The sequence below is a fragment of the Solea solea genome, chromosome 14 (genome assembly GCF_958295425.1).
Source record: "Solea solea chromosome 14, fSolSol10.1, whole genome shotgun sequence".
Lineage (NCBI taxonomy): Eukaryota > Metazoa > Chordata > Actinopteri > Pleuronectiformes > Soleidae > Solea > Solea solea.
Genome location: NC_081147.1, coordinates 11384865 through 11409170, shown reverse-complemented (window position 1 = coordinate 11409170; position 24306 = coordinate 11384865). Strand labels below are relative to the sequence as shown.

General features: G+C 42.3%; 3 protein-coding genes across 7 annotated transcripts in view; 1 reads left to right on the top strand and 2 right to left on the bottom strand.

Moving 5' to 3' along the window:
- Positions 1-6796, bottom strand: part of nrg2b (neuregulin 2b) — a 48783-nt gene extending 41987 nt beyond the window's left edge. For all 3 annotated transcript variants that reach the window (XM_058650084.1, XM_058650083.1, XM_058650085.1), the window contains exon 1: positions 5633-6796. In XM_058650084.1, coding sequence (XP_058506067.1) covers positions 5633-6044 — 412 coding nt within the window. In that variant the 5' untranslated portion in view covers positions 6045-6796. The remainder of the gene's footprint in view (positions 1-5632) is intronic.
- A 2697-nt stretch (positions 6797-9493) lies between these two features.
- Positions 9494-16043, top strand: purab (purine-rich element binding protein Ab). Its single transcript, XM_058650224.1, has one exon. The coding sequence runs from the start codon at positions 9640-9642 to the stop codon at positions 10483-10485; it is 846 nt and encodes a 281-aa protein (XP_058506207.1). The 5' UTR covers positions 9494-9639; the 3' UTR covers positions 10486-16043.
- Positions 16044-19636: 3593 nt separating this feature from the next.
- The window catches only part of psd2 (pleckstrin and Sec7 domain containing 2), a 42915-nt gene continuing 38245 nt past the window's right edge, over positions 19637-24306 (bottom strand). For 2 of the 3 annotated variants that reach the window (XM_058649112.1, XM_058649113.1), the window contains exons 13-15: positions 23836-23980; positions 23504-23647; positions 19637-22802 (exon numbers count right to left, since the gene is read on the bottom strand). In XM_058649112.1, the coding sequence (XP_058505095.1) occupies positions 22572-22802; positions 23504-23647; positions 23836-23980 (520 nt within the window). In that variant the 3' untranslated portion in view covers positions 19637-22571. The remainder of the gene's footprint in view (positions 22803-23503; positions 23648-23835; positions 23981-24306) is intronic. The other variant, XM_058649114.1, reaches the window with a different exon arrangement.

Below are 24306 nucleotides of genomic sequence, written 5' to 3'. Positions count from 1 at the left end.
CTTCAAGCTGCTCTGGCAGCTCTAATAAACGTACAGGAGTCTTTCCACGAAATGTACAGGATATTTACAGATAATATTACTGAACAGAGAAGGATCTGTAATTACCTCTCTCAAATTTTGGATGCACCAATTCGTCGGAGGCGAGCCAGACGGCTTTGGACGAGACCTGGGAGCATACCCAATCGAATTCCACACACTTTTGCGTCACCGTATGCACGCAGATTTCCTCCCGAAAACGCTCGTCTAAACGCGGAATAAAAAGTGAAGACGCAACGCCACTTTTGCATCTTCTGTTCAGACATCATCATTCATCATGTAAACATAGCATAAATGTGCTTTGACTCATGACTTGTTTGAGATTGTGGAATGTGATATGTTTCCCGTTGATTTGATGGTCTCTCCGAGAGCCAAAATCTTTATAATAATTCTGGGATTTGGAAATCAATGCCACAGTCATTCTGCCCTCCAGCTTCTGTATACACTGATGTGAGACTGAACTGAGCTGAGAGACAGCATGCATACAAGCTAAAAGATCTTATAATGACAAGGACATAGTCAGGTACTTAGTCTCACATGTATGTGTGTATGTACCCACAGTTAAGCCCAGTTTGATACATGATTTAATTATTTGTGTTTTAATTTGTATTGATTTCTATTCATTTGGACAGTGCAACCAACACCTTATCCCTAACCTTAACCATCACCATTTAAGGCCTAAACTTAACCTTGAATCTGAATTCACATATTACTACTGAAAAGGTCAGTGTTTATACTGCAAAAGGTCACACACACACACACACACACAGGTGCAAATACTGTACATTCTAACATAATGCAGAAACTGAGAAATGAGTTAGTTCAATCAGTTGTGTCACTTTAGCTTAGTCCACATGTTTAGAGTATAGTTCCATATTTTGGAAAGAATGCTTATCTTCTAGAGTAAGAGAGAGATGACACGGTGGTTGTTAGATCAGTCTTGTGTGAGGACGAGAGCTGAACACATGATTAGCCAAGCTTAGCATAAAAACACAGACACACAGTATATATACGTTGCATTGGTCCTTGAATCGTACGTCGACGTTGCAGCGACACTCGTCCCGAAAAGACTAGAACATAATCAAATAGAAGTAAACGAGAAAATGACTTTGTTTCTGGATAAAAAGAAAGATAACATTTACATTTATTTATCAGTGAGTCACTAAAATATTTGAGGGGTTTGTGATCCACATGTATGTGAAGTAGGTCTGCAAACAAGTTACCTATAGATTTCATGGACACGCTGGTATCACAGCTAGAAATTTAAATGCTGATGTTGTATGTTCAATAGTATTTTTACTGTAGCTTAATATATTTCTACCATGTCATGCAAATATGGTAAACTTTTTTACTGTTATTTTCCATAGTTCGAGATAATTCTATAGAATCTAGAGATAGTATAGAGTGGTGATCAGTAACTGCTGACATTTATACACACCTAATCCACCTGGAATATAAAAATGACTCACCAAAATTGTTTCAGAAATGTAAATGTTGTTGTGTTCTTATCCAGAGAAAATGTGATTCTACATCTATTTAGAAACAATATATAATTAAATTAAATTAAATAAAGAAATAGAGTATATCTATATATAAATGCAAAGAATGTCAATCTGTTAATCACATAACTGTCCAAATGCATTCAATCTTTATGCTGAACTAGGCTAGCCACCTCGTGCATTTAGCCTGCAGCCACGTCCAATCTGATATAGACTGAAAGCAATCTTCAGGGATACAATCCTTAACTGTTGACCTACTGTATTCTTTAACTGCTATTAGGTACACCTGCACTATAAGCTAGATAATTTAAGATGGAAGGGGGCTTACACTAGATTGTTTTACAGAAAAGCAGTAAATCCATTTTTAGACATTCAAGGTACAATAAAACTATCCTGGAACTCAGTGAGGTGAAAAAAAGGCCCATGCAGGCGATTACTGTAAGTTTTACAGCGTGCATTATTGCAGCATCTACTTGTAACCTTAACGGCAAAGATCTCAGCCTCCCCTACTACCCCTCTGCTGTGTCTCTCTCATCCTCGGTGTGGGTGACTGAAAAGGCCAACAGGCATCGGCTGAACCACACCTTCAAACTACAGTCACCTACAGCAGAGAGAGAGAACGAGTCTGAGAGAGTCTCTGTCACCTACAGCAAGACAGAGAGACAGAGAGCCTGAGAGTTGATGCGTGCAGCACAACATACCGTACAGTATCAGTGACAGGAGCATGTTTTGCCAGCAGATAAAGCTATTTTAGGAAGAGACCCTCAATGTATCTCAAAAGACATGTCGTAATGAGTTGACATGTCTGCACTTCAGACTGTCTGAGATGTAAGATAGGATCAGTTTTGTAGTTTTTAACAGGAGAGAACGAAGAATCATTCTCGCAGTGCTCACTCTAAACTTTCACACAGCAGAAGAGAGAGGGAGGAGAGAGGGAATGCAGCAAAGGCCAGGTGAGATCACTGTATACATATGTGGTAGTTGTTTAGACTAGTCTAGTTGTTTGAGGAAGATTAAAACACTTTTTTGTGTGATTTCTGATTTATGTATACTGTGATTTGGCACTATCCGAATGAAACTGCTTTGGTTGGATTTTTGCGTCCCAGCAACGGTCACGTAAAGGACTTCACGAGAGCTGTGTGTTGTGTCTTGGTCAGGAGGTGTGGGGTTGGGGGATGAAGTTATTGGAGCAGCTGTGTCTGACTCAATAACATAAACAGTGAGAGGGAACCTGGCCACCCTTACCATTTAATCAACATTGGCTCTGCTTTTGGAAAGATGGATACTGGCTCTGCTATCTTTTATAGTGAAAAAAGATTTACTGTCTCATAATTTCACTCACAGCCAAGAGTCCGTTTTCCTAACAAAACTGCACAATCGTAGCTTGCTGTAAATGTCAACATTCACTGAACAAAAAAACGTTTTTATCGAATGTTTGAGATAGTAACTCAATAACCAGTTGTCTTAAACAGATATTAAGGTAACATTTACATTGTACTGCATTAGTAGACATCAGTGTGTTCACGGTCGTAGTGGAATAAAGTAAAATAAGATAAGGAAGTGTGACAGCTGGGTCTTTTATCTTTCCACATCCGTTTCTCAGCATAGTACAGAAACTTTTTTGGCAGGTTTTTAGAGTTGTATGGTGCCCTCATCCTGTTTGGGAGGCCAAACTTTAACCGCTGCTTTCACAAAAAATGTAGAAGTGAAGTGTTCTGCTGAGTACAACACAAACACAGCTTTTTACAGTATAATATTAATAATGCAGATCAGCTTTTGACAAATAGATCCAAAAGATGCTGCTAGATTTTGACAAATGGTGTAGTAGGGTGAGTACAGATGTGGGACTTTACAACAGCTTGGCTGTGATTGGCCGGCTGTGTTCAGACTTGGATTTTGATTGGTTAGACTCGGGGTGTGTGTCTGCTAAGCAAGTCCACCTTCCAATGTGTGAGCTGCAGTTCCCTCCGTCACAAATTCAACTTTAATGCTTTGTCCTTTCATGCGAGACTGACCACTGGTCAGGAAACTCATTGGACTATTGCTCCTTCACTGGTGACTCTGACTTTACTGCATCAAGCCCACAGAAGAGCCAGTGAGTGAGTTACAACTCAGTGGACGTTACGGTCAATAAACAGCCATTTTACAGAGGTGGATTAGTTCCTTATACTTGACTGAGCTGTACGTACATATGTATCTACATATGTAACCAATTACCAACTACTGCTTTAAATAGCCAGTGTGTAGCATTTAGGAGGCTTTATTGACAAAGATTGAATATATTGCCCATAACTTTGTTTGTATAAGTGTATAATCACTTTCAAGTTTGGTTTTCGTAGCTTTAGAAGGAACATCCTTTCTGGAATGTGAAGAACACTGAATTTCTCTGATGCATTTGGGTAAGGGAAGAGTGAGCGAAGGATTCTTCTGTTTATCGCCATTTGTATGTTTTTTTTAATGTTCAATGTCACAAAAGCCTCTCTCATACTAAACTGAGAGAGTTTACGTGGGATTTCTGAACCCAGGTGATCAGTGGGAATGGGGTATAATTCTTACACACCTTTAACCCAGGGCCCTGCTCGATTCACCGTCGCACGTGTGCCTGAATGAACTGACAACAAATAATTTGACAAATAATTTGTTTTCTTAAAAAGTTAAACGTGTTCCTTTGACATCAGGACTATTTCTGATGTTTAATATTCGGAACAGACATGGGTGGTTTTATGACGCTGCATTTGGACACGGCTATGCAGTTTCAACATGAACTATCCAATTAGGTTACATTTGAATCTCCGTGTGTGTGTGTGTTCATGTCTGTAGGCTGTGAGGTCAAATTTCATTTCAAACTGGTCTGATCTTACTTTCTAATTTGATTTGAGCTTCTCTTGACATCATTGACTTGCATGCAGGAATTATATTTCCCTTGAAAAGCTCTAAAAAGGCACATGAGCTTTGGTGTTTCTTTATTTCAAGGATTTTTCAACCTTCACATCAAGTTTTACTGTGAGGGCCTTGAAGTTTCTATATGATAACTGTGTTGCAACCCATAGTTAAGACCTCATTACTTTCTAATTTCTGCAGCAGGGGAAACTTGCACTTCCTGTCTGTCGCTGTAACGCCAAGGTAGATAATGCAAATTGTAGATACATTGTCTTGTAAGCAGTGAAGCACTTCCAATGCTGAGAATACAGGTGGAGTGGATTACAGAGATGGTTTGCCAAAAAAATAGAAGTTGTTTTTTGGCGGAATATAGTTGAAGGTAAAAGTTCCATTTCAATTAGCACATTAAATAATGTACAATAGGCATAAATGACAACGTCTAACAGCTTGGTGGGGATCTGACTCAGATTCTGAGGGACCTTTGACAAGGCAAGTGGTAAACGTGTTTATGTTGTAGTAGCAAGAAGTTGCAAGACAAGTTGGGAGATTTGAGCCATTACTTCTGTACCACCCACAGACTGTCACTGCAGTCAACACTGACACTGTCAGGATTCTGCACGAGAATCACAAATCTGATATAAGCGGCATCTGCTTATCGGACATCTAATACTGCCTGCATGTGGACAACAATATAAAGTTTGGAAAGGAGGTTATGTCAAGACAAGGTTGCTGTCCCTGATTCCTATCTCACCAAATCTCTCTCTGACTCACACACACACACACACACAAGCACACGATGTGATGATGCAGATCTTGCTGGAAACCAGCAGGCACCACTGAAGTTTCAGGATCCACTGATTCCCACAGCTTCACGTTTTCAGGAGGCTTCTGCTGTTTGAGGCTGAATTTATCTCAGATCTGACATCTGACATGTTCACCTGTCTCCCCCTTCTGTCTTACGCACGCTGACTCACGCCACGCGCATACACACATTTTTCTGCCACGCTTCTTGTTTCATTATGGGTGACCGGGTTATGGAGGAAGTGTCATTTTCCACGCGTGCATGCATATGCTGTCACACTGTATAGACTACAAGCGTGCACGCGCAGACAGAGAGCAGTGACTGTCTTCTTACATCACCATGGTAGCTCCAGTGGCCCTTATGGTGCGGAGTGAGTGTATGGCAGGTATAACGGGGGGGGAAGCCTTCAACTTACCGCAGTCCTCGCACAATACTCTCTCCACATCCTTCTTGGACTCCGGCTCGCTAGCGTCCACGGGGGCGTAGGATACCTTGAATACCAAGGGCTCGGTGGTCGGGTCCATGAAAAAGATATATCTGTGGTCCTTCTCCACCGTGGTGCACGGGGCCTCGGAACCGAAGTCACCGACGGTCACGAGCTGCTCCCTCTCGAGGCCGCCGCTGTTGACGGGCCACACGTCCAGCACTTTGACATTCACACTGTAGGGCTCCCGGGAGGAGATGTTCTCCGGGGAGGAGCGCACCTCGCCCTCGATGACCACGGCTGATCGGTACGCCTGGTCCTGGAGGGAGTTGAGACTCGGGGCGTAACAGGCGAAGGAGACCCCGATGACCAGCATGGAGAAATGCACTGGATCAAGCCTCATGCCGTCAGCCTGTGCTGTGCTGCAGTGCTGCTGGGCGGCGGAGCGAGCTGGAAGAGAGAGACAGCGGTGAACGGGCTCCGGCAGAGCAGGCAGGGCAGAGCGGCAGACCGTGTGGAAGTGTCCATGCCATCTGTGTCTGCCGCTGCTTTCCCCATACGGCTGCTGGCCTCGGATGGGGGGGACACACCAGCCTAGGAACCGGAAACGGCCCACTTCTGCATGCTTAAAAATGTGATTGCTGCATTCTCCTTCACCAACCACCCTCCCCCTCTTATCTCCCTTTTTCCTGAAAGGCAAAACAAGACTCGTAAATTAGCCTCCTCTCGAATCCAAGGCTGAAACCTCTCTCTCTCTCTCTCTCTTTCTTTCTATCTCTCTCCCTCTCTCTTGCTCTCTCTCCCTCTCTCTCTCTCTCTCTTTCTCTCTCTCGAGCTAATAGGCTAGCATCGCATGGGTGGGCGCATTGCCTCTCTGGAAAGAAAAAAGCATCTTGCGCGTACAGGGAATTCACAAGAAACGATACGCTCTCCACGCACACGCACAGGCAAGGTCGGGTCCTTTATCCACTTTTTTTCTCTCGAGGTTCCAAAGAGTCCCGCTCCTGCAAATCCGTTAGTCGGTAAGCAGCATAAAAGGAGAGCGATAAACCTGGGCGGAACAGAGTAACAGGCTGAGATAGCAGCGGTTATTATCCGGTGAGGCGATGCAACAGTAGCGCGCAGCCTCCAGCAGTCGCGTCCCCAGCTGCGCCCCTCATCAAACGCGAGCGACTTACGTGAGCAAACATCACCTGCCCGGTCAATGGCGTCTGCTCGCCGCGTCCTGCGCAAACACCCTAATGACCCGGGCACTCACCGGCACACCACCACCGCCTCAACCGGCGTGTGACCATGCCGGCCAACTGTGCAAACCTCTCCGTGTGTGGGTGCAGGAGGAATCACGCACGCAGAGCACAGACACGCAGCAAGAGAGTGCGTCTGCAGCCAAGCCCCGCACAGGCGCCAACTGTGGATCTCCAGTACAAGAGGTGCAACTCAGAGAGGCTATAGGCGACTAGTACACACACTGCGGATAGTTGTTGCGATGACTAACGCTGCGAAATTCTCTCAATGGATTCCTCAGCATGGCGAGTTTTTCCAAGACTTCACCTCAAACCCTCTCAGACACTGCGTGTTTGAGGAGAGCACACCCCACACCTGACATTTTATACACTGTTACGCAAGTTATTGCAGTTCACCAATATTGTCTGCAGTTAAACGACTACATGTGTCACGGTGGAAAAAACAGTCTGCCCCTCAATATTTTTGCCAACCTTGCAGCTACAGGTACAAAACCACTTTTTCATTAAATACACCTCCACCAATGAAACGAGAGCTTTGCACAATATGCTCAGGCTTTTATGGTGACCACAAGTATCCCCCTCCTCCTATCAGCAAACCAGTCCCTGCCTCCACCCCTGAATCCATCAATCAAGTCATTCATAAGATTCGACTTTACCTCTCTGTGACGAACTGTGCGCCCTTCCTAGAGGTCGAAAGCCCCCCCATTGTCCATCCTGAGAAAGTGATATAAAATATAATGTCTTATAGGGGACATATGACAGGTCTGTTCACTGTAGATGACAGGGATGATAAAGAAAATGTATATGAGGCAATTTTATCTCAGAAGGCCGTGTGTGTGTGTGTGTGTGTGTGTGTGTGTGTGTGTGTGTGTGTGTGTGTGTGTGTGTTGTGCACCCATCGTGGCCTCATTCCTTGGTTTCACCATCAGGGGCAAGTCTCTGTCCATGGTGCTGAAAGCCTTGACAGGTTTAGTGCTGAGTCCCAACAGACCAATCATGTGATGCCTCATATGGACTGCATGAGGGCAGCTACAGAAGGTCTGTCTCCTCATCTCCTCTCCTCACATGTCCTCCTTCACTGTCATATATTGACCTTGGAGTCAAGGAGTCAACCTCATTTTAAGGTTGACTCCGCCTTTTTTTCCTTTCTCCACCCACTGCCCACCCACTCACCGATCCTTCTCTCCCTTCAATCACTCCATCAGTCATGTATTAATTGGAGGCCTCCATTCAGGTACCTTGCACACAATTAAGGAATTTCCAAATTAGTCCTGAAAGCAAATCATTTGTTGACAAAGTGAGGGGGAGTGGAAACCAATTTCCTGCTGGCTAACCTGGATAGAAGTGTCACCAAATGCCTCCATGACTCTGGTGCTCACAATGAACCTGCAGCTGTTTTGGATGATAGGTTATATATACATAGGCACACACACACACACATATATATATATATATATATACATATACATATATACATATATATGTATATTCCAGGAGAACCTATATACTGTTGGTAAGGACACACCAGGCCTCACCTGTTGAGCATTACATGTAAGGGTTTCATTAGTGAAATGATTCATACAGAGCTCTCACGTCTTTATCCCATTTGACATCCATCAAATCTGCCACATCATAACTCTGATCTGATCATAACCTCAGTCTTTGTAGACACTGATGCTGACTAGTCTGAGTTCGTATATATAGTTTCCTCTAACCTTAGATGACCCTCAACAGCAGAATTCAGATGTCTAATGCTCCATTCAATTTGTCTTTTTAAAAAAACGAGTAGCACTTTCAAATTGGTGTGATTGAAAATATTAATTTACAGAAATACACATTTATATATGGATTTATAAATAATCATTTGTCACTGTAGAATGTATAGTTATATATTTTTTTTATCATACTTGCATTAAACCAAAATTATTCACACAGTATTGTTTGAATAACCTCAGTTTGTATTTGATCCTGATAACTTGTTCACTGTTATTAGATATTGGAGAGTCACAGATAAATTGTGAGCCAAGCAAAACATTTACTGTACTTCACTATGTATAACTGGAAATCCTCATCCCTGTAAATGGTTTTAAACATAGAATGAATTAGTTACTCAGAAGTGCAGCTGCTTTAATTAGCTGATACATGTATGCCTAGTTATTGCTGACTGTACTATTTGTACCTATTGTTTTTCTGATATTCTGATATGGATTCACTCATAAAAGATGTTAATTTCAATGTGACTGTCTGGAACATCCTTGGGGTTTGCTCTCCGTGGTGCTGAAAACGACCCAAATAACTGTCCGTGGTGCTGAAAGACCCAATTCAACAGCCACAGCTCCTTGACTAGTTTTGATCTTTAATTGTTTAGACGTGTAGGCGCTCTATCGCTCTATCTATCTATCTATCTATCTATCTATCTATCTATCTATCTATCTATCTATCTATCTATCTATCTATGTCCGTGTTGACTGTTGATGTTGGTACTGCAGTGTTTTATGCTCACGTGGGTGGGGGTTAACTTATACTGTTACACCCCTCAGTGAAGATCTTGTGAAACGTTGCAAAAACATCGCGAGTGTCTTGAACGCAGCCTGCTCGAAGCACTACAGTAACACCAATTACAGTTACTTTAATTTTTTATTTTTTTTAATTCTCTTCCTGGTCTCGCGATAGAGCGGCGGAGTGGTTTGACGGGCAGTCGAGGTTGCAGCAGGCAGAGGGAGACGGTGGAAGGTAAAGTAGGGAGGCAGCATCATGGCGGACAGAGACAGTGGCAGTGACCACGGAGGGCCCACCGCAGGCCCCGGCTCGCTGCCCCCGGGTGCGATGGGCGTCATGTCCCGGCTGCAGCACGACACCGAGGAGCTCGCCTCCAAGCGTGTCGACATCCAGAACAAGCGCTTCTACCTTGACGTGAAGCAGAATGTGAAAGGCCGCTTCCTAAAGATAGCGGAGGTCGGGGCTGGGGGAAACAAGAGCCGCCTCACTCTCTCCATGTCTGTTGCCGTGGAGTTCCGCGATTATCTCGGGGACTTTATCGAACATTACGCACAGCTGGGTCCGAGCAACCCGGACATGGTGCAGGATGAGCCCCGGCGGGCGCTCAAGAGCGAATTCCTGGTCCGGGAGAATCGGAAATATTACATGGATCTGAAAGAGAATCAGAGGGGGCGGTTCCTGAGGATCCGACAGACCGTTAATCGGGGGCCCGGACTGGGAAGCGCGCAAGGCCAGACCATCGCTCTGCCGGCTCAGGGTCTCATCGAGTTCCGCGACGCTTTGGCCAAACTCATCGACGACTACGGCGTAGACGAGGAGCCGGCGGAGCTGCCGGAGGGCACGTCGCTCACCGTCGACAACAAGCGCTTCTTCTTTGACGTGGGCTCCAACAAGTACGGGGTCTTCATGCGTGTGAGCGAAGTGAAGCCCACGTACCGGAACTCCATCACGGTTCCGTGCAAAGTGTGGTCCAAATTCGGCAACACCTTCTGTAAATACGCGGAGGAGATGAGGAAGATCCAGGAAAGGAGTAGAGAGAAGCGGGCCTCCGAACTGCTACCTGAGGGCCCGCAAGGCGGAGAAGAAGGCGACGACGACTGACGCGGATGTTTGGAGAGCACTTCATGAAACAACTGACTTTTAACTGTAAAATAGAGAGATAATTTCCAAGGGAATCACCCACACACACAACCTCCACAGACATAGCAGCACCTCAGCTGTCTCCTCGCTCATTGTACCGGATGACACCCCCACTTACCACCATGTAACAGTAAGCCGCTGCTATCAAGGATTGAACTGTAAGATATGAACTGTTTCTTACTTGATTTAAATGACAATGAACAGAGTGTTTATATCTCTATCAATGACAGATTTTGCACACATCAAAGCTATTTCGAAAAAAAAAAAATGTTTAAATGTTTTCAAAGTGGTGATATGCTAAAATTGAATCAACAATAAAAACCAGAGGTCTATTATATTAAATGGCAGTCTTCATGTAGAACGAATATTTGACATCAGCACAAAGAGAATATATTATAGACTTTATGAAACCAAAATCAGAATACCAGATGTATAGTTTATTTTAAAAAAAGGTACGCAAAATAAATATCAAAGTGCTCATAAGTGTGTGAATTGCAGAACGCACTGCAGGCCTGTAAACACCTGTCAGCATGCGTGTAGACTCATGTTTTCAAAAGAAGTTTGGCAAAGTAGGCTGTAGTCTTTAATTTGACCTAAAACACATAGGCTGATTAAAGCATTTCTGTCATGCCATTAAGGAAAAGGTTGGGACTCTACATGAAATAGCCTATTTTGTCCACCTCAAATAAATGGGATAAATCAATCTTTGAGCTACTATACTGAATATCAACCCTCTTGCACCATGTCCATATAAACTTAAATGAAAAAAAAGTGCTAACTTAGATGTACTAATTATGATTTTGTGAATCAGCTGTAAAAAAGAATCCTTATTAAGATACCCACGTTTTCTGTGGGTAAAGTTTTTTCTTTGTTACTTTGTTGTTTTTTCCTCTGGGGGGTGGGGGGTGGTGGTGGTTTGGGGATGCAAAAGGGTAAGGTCCACTTGTGAGATCGCAAGGCGCGGTAACAAACAAAAAAAAGAGACACGCCAGCACGTGGCGAGGCGAAGCATCCTCTCTGACGTCATTACAACCCGTGCCTTATACACTCCACTCGTTTACGTGTTCTCACGTGGATGGTCTGTGACCTCGACCGCTGTACGTTTTCATTTTACGAGTGCTGTAATATAGGCAGAATTATATATACCCACCAGGCCGGCAGGATTTACTTCCCTGCAGTGCATGGAGCATGGGTGGAAACACCAAATGTAAGGTGGAGGGCCACTGGGAGCATGGGGGAGGGGGACCAACAGTGGTAAAGGGCAGAAACAATGCTCCAGGCTGGAGCAGGCCCAAAAAAGAGAGACAAGGTTCTACTGTATGTGCACTTTGAGGGTGGGGACCACAGTGTGATATGACCCCCTGGAGCCCAGAATCCCTAGCAGCACACCTGGCTGGGTGGCCTGTCACAGAGTGGAGATGCATCTCCTCGACATAAGAAACGACCAGCATGGAGATTCATCTGGAGATGATATGGGTGGCTTTGAACACCATATGCACCATGATATTAGAAACCAGTAAAAAGATTTTTTTGTCAAAGCTGAGATGGATGCCGTTAAAGAGACAGGCAGTCAGTCAGTCAGCTGGTCCCATGCAGTCAGTCTGAGTGCAGTCCAGTGATGTGGAGGCCCATCGAAGACGGGCCGAGGCAGTATCTATCTCTTTATGGTGCTACAGCCCCTTGATCGCTCCTTGGGGGCCTTCCCACTCAGAATACGTCACTTTTGCATCACTTTTCCTCTTATGCTCCTCTCTTTTCTGTCAAAGTTCTTTTCTCCACATTACATTGTCCAAGACGTGTTCGGTTTCTCCCTCCCAGGCAGAGAAGACGATGCTGACTAGTGGAGGACATTTCATCTTAGTGTGCAATATTGTGTACGTGCCAATCGTGGCATTGTATAGACTTTTAAAAAGACGAAAAAATGTATAGGCTATGTGATCAGTAGATAATATGAAAGCATGATAATGAGGTTGACGCATTTGCATTATATTTCAAAAACGTGAAGTCTTTCTTCTCAAGCACCTGCTTAAAGTGGAAAAAAAAAGTCAGACTAGTAGTGAGGTATTTTTCCTGTCATGGTCTGTGAACCAGTAAGCTTCCTTGTCTGTCTCTCAGTGCGTTTAGACTAGCTTGGGTGTTTAACGTCTGTGGAATCACCCCAGAGAAAAACAATTCCCTCCCTGTTTCTCCCCCCGAACATACATATGCAGCACAGGCAGTCAGACTATCAGCAACCTTTAACTGTCTCTGCAGTGGCACACACTGAAGCTGAATGATATGTCGGCGATTAGGTCCAGTGGTGGCTGACATACACACATCCAAACACACAGTCTCCCCCTGTTAAGGCCTCCTGTTGCTATCTGAGTGTTTGCGAGGCCTCTGAAGTATTCTGAATGGCGTCTAGAGCTGCACAAGGCCTCCTGTCATTAGCAGCCAGGAAACTGTGAGTTTGGAGCCTGAGTGCGACCCCTCTCTTGCTTGGGACTGCTGATGACAGGACAGGTGAACTGAAACCTTATTTTGACTTGAGGAGTTTGATGTATTTGTATTTTCAACAAAGATTATAATCCCCCTCAGTTTGTAAAGAATGCCCCAGCTCATTTCCACACTCAGAAACACAGTCCATTCCTTCATTTTGACCTGATTGACCTCTAGGCTTACATTGAACTGCTAGCTCACAATCAACATGCCTCATGGATAGATCACCTATAAGCTTTATTTTAAATCATGTTGCCCTACAAAGAGACTGAACCTGGTCACTGGTACTGTCAGAGAGGCATGGAGGGAAACACAGACTACACAGACTGCAGCTTTGCAGTCCAAGTCTCACAGACATGTGGGATAACTGCAGCTAAACAGGGGCAGAATTACGCAAAGCTCACCTGGGCATCTTACCGAGGCTTTGCTCTACAGAATTCTGTGTTGAGCTCTACTTGATCTGTGTTAAATTGCTCATGTCTGTGGCAGTAGAGCCAAGAAAAATGTTCCAGAAAATCCCATCTGTTCTACGCCAGACTTTTTGTCCCAGGTTTGTCTCAGAGTGTTGGTGAGAGGCCTGATGAAGCCTGGCACTGCACTGTAGGGGCTTAGCAACAGCATTCCACCATGACCTACTGACCTGGCGTTAAACAGACCCAGTTAGGACTTTTCTCTCCATTCAAGAGTGGAACAGGAAATCTCTTTCTCCTCTTGCACAGATGATTCTTTTCCTCACACTGACTTGAATGATAAAGAGCTCATCTCCATTAAACAGATGTGGGAGCCACCTATGACTATATGCTTGGCAAAGCACATCTGAGGTCAACATGAGTTCACCTTGAGTTCAACATTATTATGATTACATTGTTGTGAAACAGCACTTACTACACCCAAAGTTCTAGCTTGAGCTAAGATCCATTTAGGCCTCCAGGAGGCCCATGCTACATGAAGACTGGAAATATAACATTTCCTTTCGCTCTTTCTTCAATAGCCAAATATTAGAACAGCAAGTTCACGTTGTGAATGCCTCAATCTGTAAAACGCACACTTTTTTTCAGACAGTTAAAGACGTGTTGCTTTGTTACGGACAGTAATTGCCAGGTGCTACTGCACAGTTTGAGTTTTTACTGCAAAACTGATCCTGGTTGTGAAGCATGACTCATCCATTTTGGGTCGAGGAGAGGGCAGTAATGGTTTTGCCGGAAACTGCGTGATCTAATCTGATTTCTCAGTTCATGAGAGTTCACCCAGTGTCACAGTAAAACTTGGGATGACCTTGCAGCCATGTTGGGCCCACATTATCACCCATGTCTGGGACTCAAACACAAAATGCTAGGCAGATGTGTTTTGTCTCATTTTCCATGTGTGACGTCAGTGTTGCAGTCGTGTGCCGTCTTCAGTGGCTCTGGTTAGTCCAGCAATAGCGTACTGAAGCTGTTAGCATTGATGAGAATGACGTCTTGAACTGTTACATAGTGGTTGCCATCGTAGCAGTCCTGAATCACATTGTTATTTTACTGGGGTTTTTTTGTTTTTGTTTTTTTCAAAAGGACACATGTTTTGTTGCTCAATCCACCTGACGCTCAAAGTGACCAGATCATTCCTTACACATATTAACCTACGGAAATAGATGACAAAACTAAAAAATTGTAGATGTTGCGACAGTTGCTGCTGTTCACTGCTTTGTTAAACTGTTGCATGTACTCAGTGTCAGATTGCTATGATGGCTCCAGCTGTAGGTGATTTGTCTGCTTGCTCCTTCTGTCTCAAAGAGGGAGATTATTCCTGTTTCTGACTGCATTCATGTACATGTACAACCTTTAACGGCAAACTTCCACACACAAAATGTCAACGGTCGCTTCTTCCATTAAGGTGTCTCAGACAACCAAATCCGCTCCATTTCTGATTTCAGTGTTGTAGTCTTGCATTGGCCATTCAGAGTCCCTGGTTATTTACCCGGCCAATCACAGCCTCTGGTCAAAACCTAGCACGACGGTATAACGGCTCATCAGACACCAATGACAGGGGAGCTCATTCACCACATCTTGTGTTTGCACATGCACCGAGCAGTAGGGTCCACCATGTTTGCAGATTACAAAGGCTACTGTTGTGTCTATTTATGAAGATGTTCATTCAGATGTTTAGAAGATTTTTGGAACTGGATCCTGGAATTTAAGGGGTGGGGTCAATGCACAATAAACATATCCCATGTCACATTTTGGTCTATATCCCTTTACCATTCCCCCATATGAGATAATATGTTGTATCTTTTAAAAATATTTTATCTGTGGTGTGTGAGTGTGTGTGCGTGCGTGTGTGTATAAATATATATATATATATATAAATATATATATATGGTTTGTTATATATGATGCTCCTCCTTTCAGAAAAAATATAACGTAAATAGGAAAAACATATTGCCGTTTTTTTCCTTTGTATTTTATACTTACATAAAGCATTGAATAAAAATGGATAAATACTTGCACTTTAGATATATTAAGAAGAATAAAAATCTGCATATTATTTTTGATAGGGATCTCACATTCAAAGAATATAAATTACAGGCTTTGTGACTATTGCTGGACAGAGATGTATTGAGTTCTACTTATTGAAGTATATTTTGTCTGTGTGTCAGAAGGTTTACTAAAGTAAATTGCATGATAAAGTAGTGCTACACCGTTATTGTTCTTTTTTTTAGTTGTTAAAGATGTATGAAAACTGTGATAACAACCCTCTTGTATCATGTTTAACCTCTCCTCGCCCCTTCTAGAATATTTCTAACTGAAATATGGCCTTTCCTGACTACATGATGATGGTGCTTACTTTGGCTTTGACATCAAGCTCATCCTATACATCTCAACATCACCATAACTCACGTCCTCAGACTTCGTTACTTTCTGTTATGTACTCTCGCTACCTTAATAAATTTCTGTTGATGGCAAAAAAAAGGTGTGCTGTTTTGTACATTGCTGTTTGTTTTAATGTTGAGGAGCCTTGTTGTCTGGAAAATGACTAACTGCGCAATAAAAAGTCATTCCACATGCTGCCGTCTCTGCACAAATGTCTCAACACTATCCAGTCATATACAGTTAAAGCTGTAGTCCAGTGTTCAGCAATTGGTGGCCGTTGGGCCAAAACTGGCCCGCCAGCATCAGTATCTGGCCCGGCAGATGATTTAACAAATCTGATCGTAAATTATTTGTTTATCTACACAAAACATTTAAATTTCATATCTCATGAAAATCTATGAACTTATTCAAATAAATTATGTTTTTATGTACATTTAAACTAAACTAAATGTTTGGCCCAATATTCAATTGCTTACAAAAACGTTGGCCCTCGACCACATTTACTTGCTGATCCCTGCTGTAGTCCATAGTTAGTTTCTATGTAGGGCTGATACAATTACTCAATTCATTGATTATTAATAACTAAATAATCGTGAACTATTTCCAGTTTCCTCCCACTCCAAAAACATGCAGATTTACAGGATTAGACAAATTGGACACACACTTTGAGAGTGGATGGTTGTTTGTCTCCATGTGGTCCTGTGATGGACTGGCGACCTGTCCAGGGTGTACCCTGCCTTTCACCCAATGTCAGCTGGGATTGACACCAGATCCCCCCGTGACCCATTTGGAGGATAAAGCGAAAGAAGACATTTCAGAACATAATTTCCAGGTTTGAGAAACACTTTATGGATCAAATGATTACTCAATTAATCGAGAGATTATTTGATAATTAAATAATCGTTAGTTGCAGCCAGAGGTGCAAAGTAATGAATGAATTACATTAAGTAACTAAGTAACTTTTACTCAGAGTACATTTTAAACACACGACTTTTTTACTTTAACTTGAGTACATTTTTAGACCAGTACTTTTACTTGTACTTCAGTAAAATGCTATCAAAAATAGTGGTACATTTACTTGAGTAGAATATTTCAGTACTTCTCCCACCTCTGGTTGAAGTCCTATTTCTATGTTATTTCTTGAAATACTGTAATAGTTGCAGTGTAGTCTGCTATTGAAACCTTACTACTACTTCTTTTTTCCTTTTTTTTCCTCAGACAACTTTATTTATTTATGGCAATGTGGACGTGAGGAGGAATTTAACTAACAGCATTAAGAAAGTGTTTCAGAGACAATTTACAGACATCCACACATTCATTCCTACATAAAGCCGCAAAATGTAACTTTTGGTGATTTTTGTTATTATTTTCCTGCCTGTGTTTGGTCTTTGAGAACAGAAATGATGTAACACTATTTGTATGCTACTTCCATCTGAAAACAGGCTCTGTCGAGCTAAACTATTAGACCTGACTGAGAGTTTTTGAGCAGTAGAATTCACTTCTGAAACGTTTTGTTGGTGCTTCTATGTGTTTTCAGTCATACTAAAATATGTTTGCAGTTGCCTGGTTTTACTTGCACAGCTTGGCTGTCGCTCCGTCTGTCCTGCCATAACAGAAGTCGCTGCCTGATCGAGTCATCATGTCACCGGGCGACACAAGATCTGAATATCGCTGTACCGAGAGACACAGAGGGAGTCGTGCAGAGCTGATGGACTTCATCAGGATTGTATGAACTCAACTGACAATAACTTCAGTATAACCGACATTTGTTTATATAAGTCACACAATATAGCTTTAAAATGACACAGTTCTGCCTACGTTCATACATACATCCACATACGTTAGTTCTATGAGTTTATTTAATATTTCATGACTATGAATGTGCTGCAGTGATTTAAAGTTTTCCACGGAAAGCTTCTTTATGTATTCTGGAATAAAACTGTACAGACATACACAGCAGGGGGATTTCAGCCGATGACTACAAAGATCCAAGTGTTTCAGACATCTGCTTTTGAATTTTCTGTCACGTGAAAATAAGGGTGCTTTTGCCAGTGCAGGAAAGGATGAGCTGTGGCGTAATATCAGTTATCATCAGCCAGATGCGGACATTGATTTATGTGAACATAGATGACACTACACAGCGTTACGGAAATAAAATTATTGCCAAATAAAAACAGTGCTCCATATTGAGGGATGTGCTCTCTCTCACACACACACACACACACACAAAAAGCATTATATACTTAATTTTAGTGTGTCGTAGTAAGAATAATGAAAACGATTAGTTTAATTTAACCCCTTCTCTTTTTCTAAAGAGGAGGTTTTCACTTTCATTATGCTTTAGGTTCAGGTCTTCACAGTCACAACAACAGAACAGGGCCATCTCCTATATACTCCAATGAAAAACCTTTTAATTCTTCATCATCATCCACATAGGCCAGCATATTAAAAATTTGACTTCCCATAATCATTGAGTACTAATTAGTTGAGGCTAACTTCAGCGTCGTAAAGAAGTATTAGTTTACCTCCTGCTTGTACAAACTGGTTCTTTAGTCAAAACTACAAACATATTGTTTTTTAACGTAAGATGATAAAGTATTAATCTTACCTTTATGTGGGGTTTCTTCATTCACACACAGCAGTTGTCTTGGAGCCATTATCTTCTGACTGACATCCAGCACATGTGTTTGTTTTTTTTGCTTTATGTTAAAACGTCTAGTTTCACTTAAGACTTGGACGTGGTTTTGTAGTCATTAAGTATTTTGGAGAAATGTTTTTTTTTCTTAGGACAAGAGCCCCAAAAAACAACTTTGTAAATGATATAGAACTTTCTGTGCACATAGGGTTAAAACATTTCAGCAGGTCCCACAATGAGTGTGGAAAAACGGGCTAGCCTAGCAACAGTATTGCTACAAACAACCCAAAATGCAACACTCTTAAAGTAACACTAGCCGATTTTTGAAGGTGTTGCTTAATGTAGAAGTGCTGTATTTTGTTTTTGTGTTAATTCCACATTTTCTGTAACATACAAACCACCTCTTCTATTATAAATCACAATAATATATACAGTATGTACATCCAAGTTGAGTGATGTCATTGCGGACAACAGCTTGTAACAAGTTAGTGATTTTTCAGGAAGAAGAGTGTTAAAGGACAATATGAATGAGTAGTAGTAACAATACATGTACACATTTAGGATTATGATAAAAAAAATTAATCTATAAAAAGAGAGAGCATTCAGTTAAAGGCAGACAGTTGTCTATGTTGGTCCCCCATTTTTGTTTCACAAATAATATTCTCCATTGTGACACTGTGATGGATCAGTATTTAGTATCATGAACTTGCAATCAGTGTTTCTTCAGATTCTGTAGCTAAACTTGTCTGCTGATGCAGGAGAAATGCTGAAGACACCCGAGGGGAGGATTTAAGTGGTGGAGAAGGTGATGTGTTGGATTTGACGCATTCAAAGAAAATGGGACAGTGTTGTGTTCTGACTTTGGTTACAGTCTGCCACAGAGTTACATCGTATTACAGTGATGTGCAGTATGCTCCTACAAATGTGTCTTATTCTCTGTGGTCATTCACAGATGTTTTGACCAATGGACTAACCTACAATAGCTGTTGAGTGATCATCTTTCAAAAGTGTGTATTTACCCATTGCCAAGTCAATGGAGCTAAATGTCTCAACATATTACACAATATCAGCGGTGTAAATAGCTGCCAGATGAGCAAACCTATTTCAACACTACAGCTACAAATTTCAATAAACCACAACCACAATCAAGTGTATAAAAGCTTACTTTATGAAGCACAGACTAAATATTCAGTAAATATGTCCTTTACATAGTATGAGCATCCTGTCAAAAACAGTTCAGATATACAAATGAAACAAACAAAAAGATCCACTGCTGACATCAAAGTGCCGAAGTTGTCTTCTTTTTTTTTTTTTAAATAAAACATAACAATCAACAAATGTTTTTTGTCACAATCCTACAATCCTATATTACAGCACAGGCCTACCCTAGAACATTGGGGAAACAATGGTTAGCACGACAGGCAAAGTGACTATACGGGTCTATAAGTCTCCCTGTAAGAAAGCAGTTTTCACTTATCAATACAGCGTTATAAAAAGAGTACTTTTTCACTCAAAACTCAGCTCTGTTTCAGCATTAGGTCTGTACAAGGATCCAGTTCCAGGATTCCAGCTGTGATTCCAGGTTTCCAGCCAAGTCTCTAAAGAATCTCAGATCCCATCAGTCACTATTAATGTGATACACAAAAGCAGCAGAAGCACTGTGTCCAAAGCCAAAGATACAATTATTCCTACTGTTGCTGCACAGCTCTGGTCATGTCAACATGCGTCTGTGCCACATTGAGGCTGTGTGAGGGGGCACTGAACTCACTCATCTACAGTTGTGTCACAAACAAGTTATGCAGAAAGTGTGTGTGTGTGGGTTTGGGTGGATACGGATCAATTAAGGTGTTGCCAACCTCAGAATATTAAAACAAGTCCTCCTTCATTGAGAAACAGGCTTTAACATATTGTCTTCCTCTGCCTGGACAAATGTGTGCTGCCTGTTCTTTGCTGGCAGGGATGGTCTTACTCAGAAAACCTAACCAGCCTCTTCTTAGAAAACAAGGCTCTCTGCCTCCTCCTTCTCACCCATGTGGAGTTGTTTTGCTGCTGTTCCTCTCTCCCTGACAAGTTTCTTGACTTCAGTTCTCTAATCCCGAGCAGTCCTGCTGCTTCACCCTCCAATCAGCCTGTCTCTGCCTTAGATAGACCAGGACCTGCTTTCTCAAAACATCTCCATCTGATGGGAATGACTGCAGTGAAGGAAATACACACATAAATACTCGATATAATGCAAAACAATTAACAATAGGTCCATGGAACGTGTTACAAATTAAGAGCAATGGTGAGTTTGTTAAGATTTTTCTGACATAAGATGTGAACGTACAGCTTTTCTCACCAGGATGATGGCTGCCTTTGTACGGAGGACGCTTTTGAAAGATGCACGTCTGGCTTTGATGGCAGTCTTATTAAGCAGAACAATTCTTCATACAGACATGACCCTGCAATATTTATCTCCCTGCTGCATACACCTTCAACATGTCAACTTGAACCACTTTAAAAAGCAAGCACTAACGCATTCGCTCAATCTCTCACACACACACACACACACAGTCAGACTGTAGACCTTCCATCCACCCACACTTTCCTCTTCTGTCCTTCACTACTCTCTTCATATACCGCATACCCAACCACATGTTACGTAGTGGTGCACCCTGTCAGGACGCGGTAAGAAGAGTAGTTTGTGGAAAGAAATGGCACAGTGCTTCCATTCAGACACATACTGTTATATATTTTCTTTTTTTGCTGTGTCAGTATTTGGAGTAGCGGCGGCTCAAAATTCACCGAAGCAGACGTGTGAAAAGTGAGACTTTCAAACCCTCAACAGCACGTGTCGAGGTGCCCTTGAGTAAGGCACTCACCGTCCAGTTTCTCTGGTGGAGAAGCTTAGGTCAACATTTGCAACAATTTTCTCCACTTGGCAGCTAAGCTCCTTTATGCTCGGGAATATAATGTGTGTACGTGAATGGCTGTCATGCGGGAATCTGCTGAAAGAAACAGAGCATGTCCACTCTGTGTAAAACCTCCCAGGGGTGAATAAAGGACAGTTAAATAAATAAATAAATATGCTGTACACGGCAGAGACGTGATCCTTCAGAGAGAGTTTACGTTAATCCGGGATAGACATGTTTTTATGTTCATACACACCAGACTCCAGCCACATGTAGGTCCATACACACGAGCCTGTAAGTGTACATGAGTGTATAAACATGAATGGGGGAAAAAAAAAAAAAGGCCAAAATGCTACAGTAGTACCATCTCCACCATGTCCATCCCAGTCCCTGTCTGACAAAGACAGGACAGAGAGGACACAGGCAAAGCAGTCCATGTCTCTTTGTTCTCTTTCTGGCCTGTAACTAATAAAACACCCAAAGACTGCTCATTACACTGCTCATCACCAAAATCGAGTTTCAGCTAAAACGTTTTCAAAATAATACTGATGAAGGTTGAGATCACAGTTATGATCATTTTAATGTGCAATAATAATAATAATAATAATAATAACAACAAAAAAAATGTTCAAAGAACTGAGGCTTGTCAGAGTCTCTTCATCTTCAACTATTGCTCAAGGACACTAACTAATCACTGGGGTGGATACATTCTGAAAAGGACAGTGTTAGAGCCATTTCTGTGTCTGCGAAACTTGTTTTGTTGTAGTACCACATTGTTGCCACTGGGTGTCATTAAGGGGAAATCACATATAAGCAGGAAGTAGGGTATTCAGGTGAAGTTGTGGTTTTTGACCGTGCCGTTCTGTGGGTTAGGGGCAGGACTGACACTACTATCCTGTTCGTACAACCAGCTACACTGATGCCGCAATAAATCACAGCAAACCAAGGTGTGTGAAGTGTTTACATCCCGTCAAAGAGTTCACCGGCATGCAACAATGTAGGGAGCTATGATAAGCTGCTATAGACAGTCACAGACATCTCTCCTGTTGCTGCACGCTCTCTATCAGTGAGCACAACAGGAGGAATAAATGAGCCCAAAACACAAAACACTGATTAAGTCCCCAGTGAGGAGTCAGAGGATTAAGCTACTTTGGCTCAGAGCGACATGGCGTCTGGTTCTCCTTCCTCCCCCCCTTAGCTCCTCTGTCCTGTGGTAGTGCATTCAGTGGGCCTCCCGTTCAGCCCACCGTGAGCCTGGCTGATGGACGGAGAGGACTGCGTCTTACGGAGGAGGCACTCGCGGCCGGCCAGGCCTCCCTCCATGAACAAGTTGCCCATCACACTTGCCTCAATCTTCTCAAGGTCGTCTGTCTCAGCGCGGATTTTAGCCTGAAGGAGGCTGATGTACGTCTCATACCGGGTCTTCTGCTCAGAGAGACGGAGGGAGGAGAGGAAAACACATGTTTTAGGATGTAAAGGAATCAAAAGTCAAAATGAGGAGACCAGTGACTTGATGCTTTGATTTATGCCTGATTACAAATCCAGACAAGGCATAAGACCATGCTATTTTGACACAGCAACCAAATGATGTTCGAATTTTACAATTTATACTAACCTTAAAAAATACTGTATGTACAAATCCCTACATACTGATATTTTCTTATTTCACTTAAACCTTTATTTCATAATAAAAAGGAAATAACAAGTTGGTCTACTTGTTAAATAGAAGCCAATTTACAAATTGATGTCTGCATCATACAGAAAAGTTGGGGTAGAGGAAAGTTTACCACTGGGTCGCATCACCTTCTCTTTTTATTACACTTAATTAACTTACACTCATTTAATAACACTTAAGTATCTGTTTGGAAATTAAAGATTATAATTATAACAGTGCTGCATGTGGAATATTTCCCTAATCTTTGGAGTCTTGCAAGCTTTTTTTTTTAGTGTGTTTCAAGTGTCAATTTATGTTTATTTATTTTTGACAAAAAGTTTTTATTGCACTTTTAGAAGGTGGAAATGGAAATGGGACTTGCACAAATTGTATATCAACACATAACAGCAGATGCTATATATATACACATATATATATATATATACAAAAAAAAAAGCAAAAGAGTTTGTACCTCGTACGTTAGGTAGTGCTCTTTGAGCCTGTACTCCTCCCACTCGCGGCTTTTGTGGTCGACTGCGGGCGGGTTCTTGCGGTGCTCCTCCAGCTCCAGGCTCATCTGCTTTAGCTTGCTCTCGTGACTCAGCAGCTGTTGCTCCTGCACCAATCACAGCACAGACAGACATCAGATGTGAGCATACGCAAACAGAATATGTCAAATTGTCCATCCCTGCGTCAAGGTTTTAATGTAGGAGGACTGTGCAATGAGAATTTAAATACAATGTCATAGTTGATTGAACGTGTTTCTCAAATATAAACCAGCAGAGTGTGACTGCTGCTGGTTACCTGGCTGAGTCTGGTGGATGAAGATGGAAGGATGGGCCGGCAGAAGTTCTTCATGGAGCCGATGGCAGCGGGAAAGGCTGGAGCTGAGAACAGTGCTGCCACCAGGTTTATCCTGAAGATCCAAGACATCATCTCCTCCTCACTCCTGAAGGGAGGAAAAGGAGAGAGACAGAGAAGCAGGAGAGTTCAGAGATCATAAAACAAGGTCAGGAAAGTTTGTACACGTTCACAGGCATACCTGTCAATCAACTCAACAAATACAATGCTAATCATCATAAAAGACCTACTATGTTGTTATTGAGTGGGATTCTATCTGTTAAATGCACACAAACACAGTATGTATATAACAAGTTCAGATTCTTCCATTTAAGAGCATGCTATGGAAAAATAATTAAAATAGTAGGGGTTTGTTCAGTATGTTTTATGATCTGTGGGTGAAGCCAAAATTCAGAAGCTTGTGATTAAAGTTAA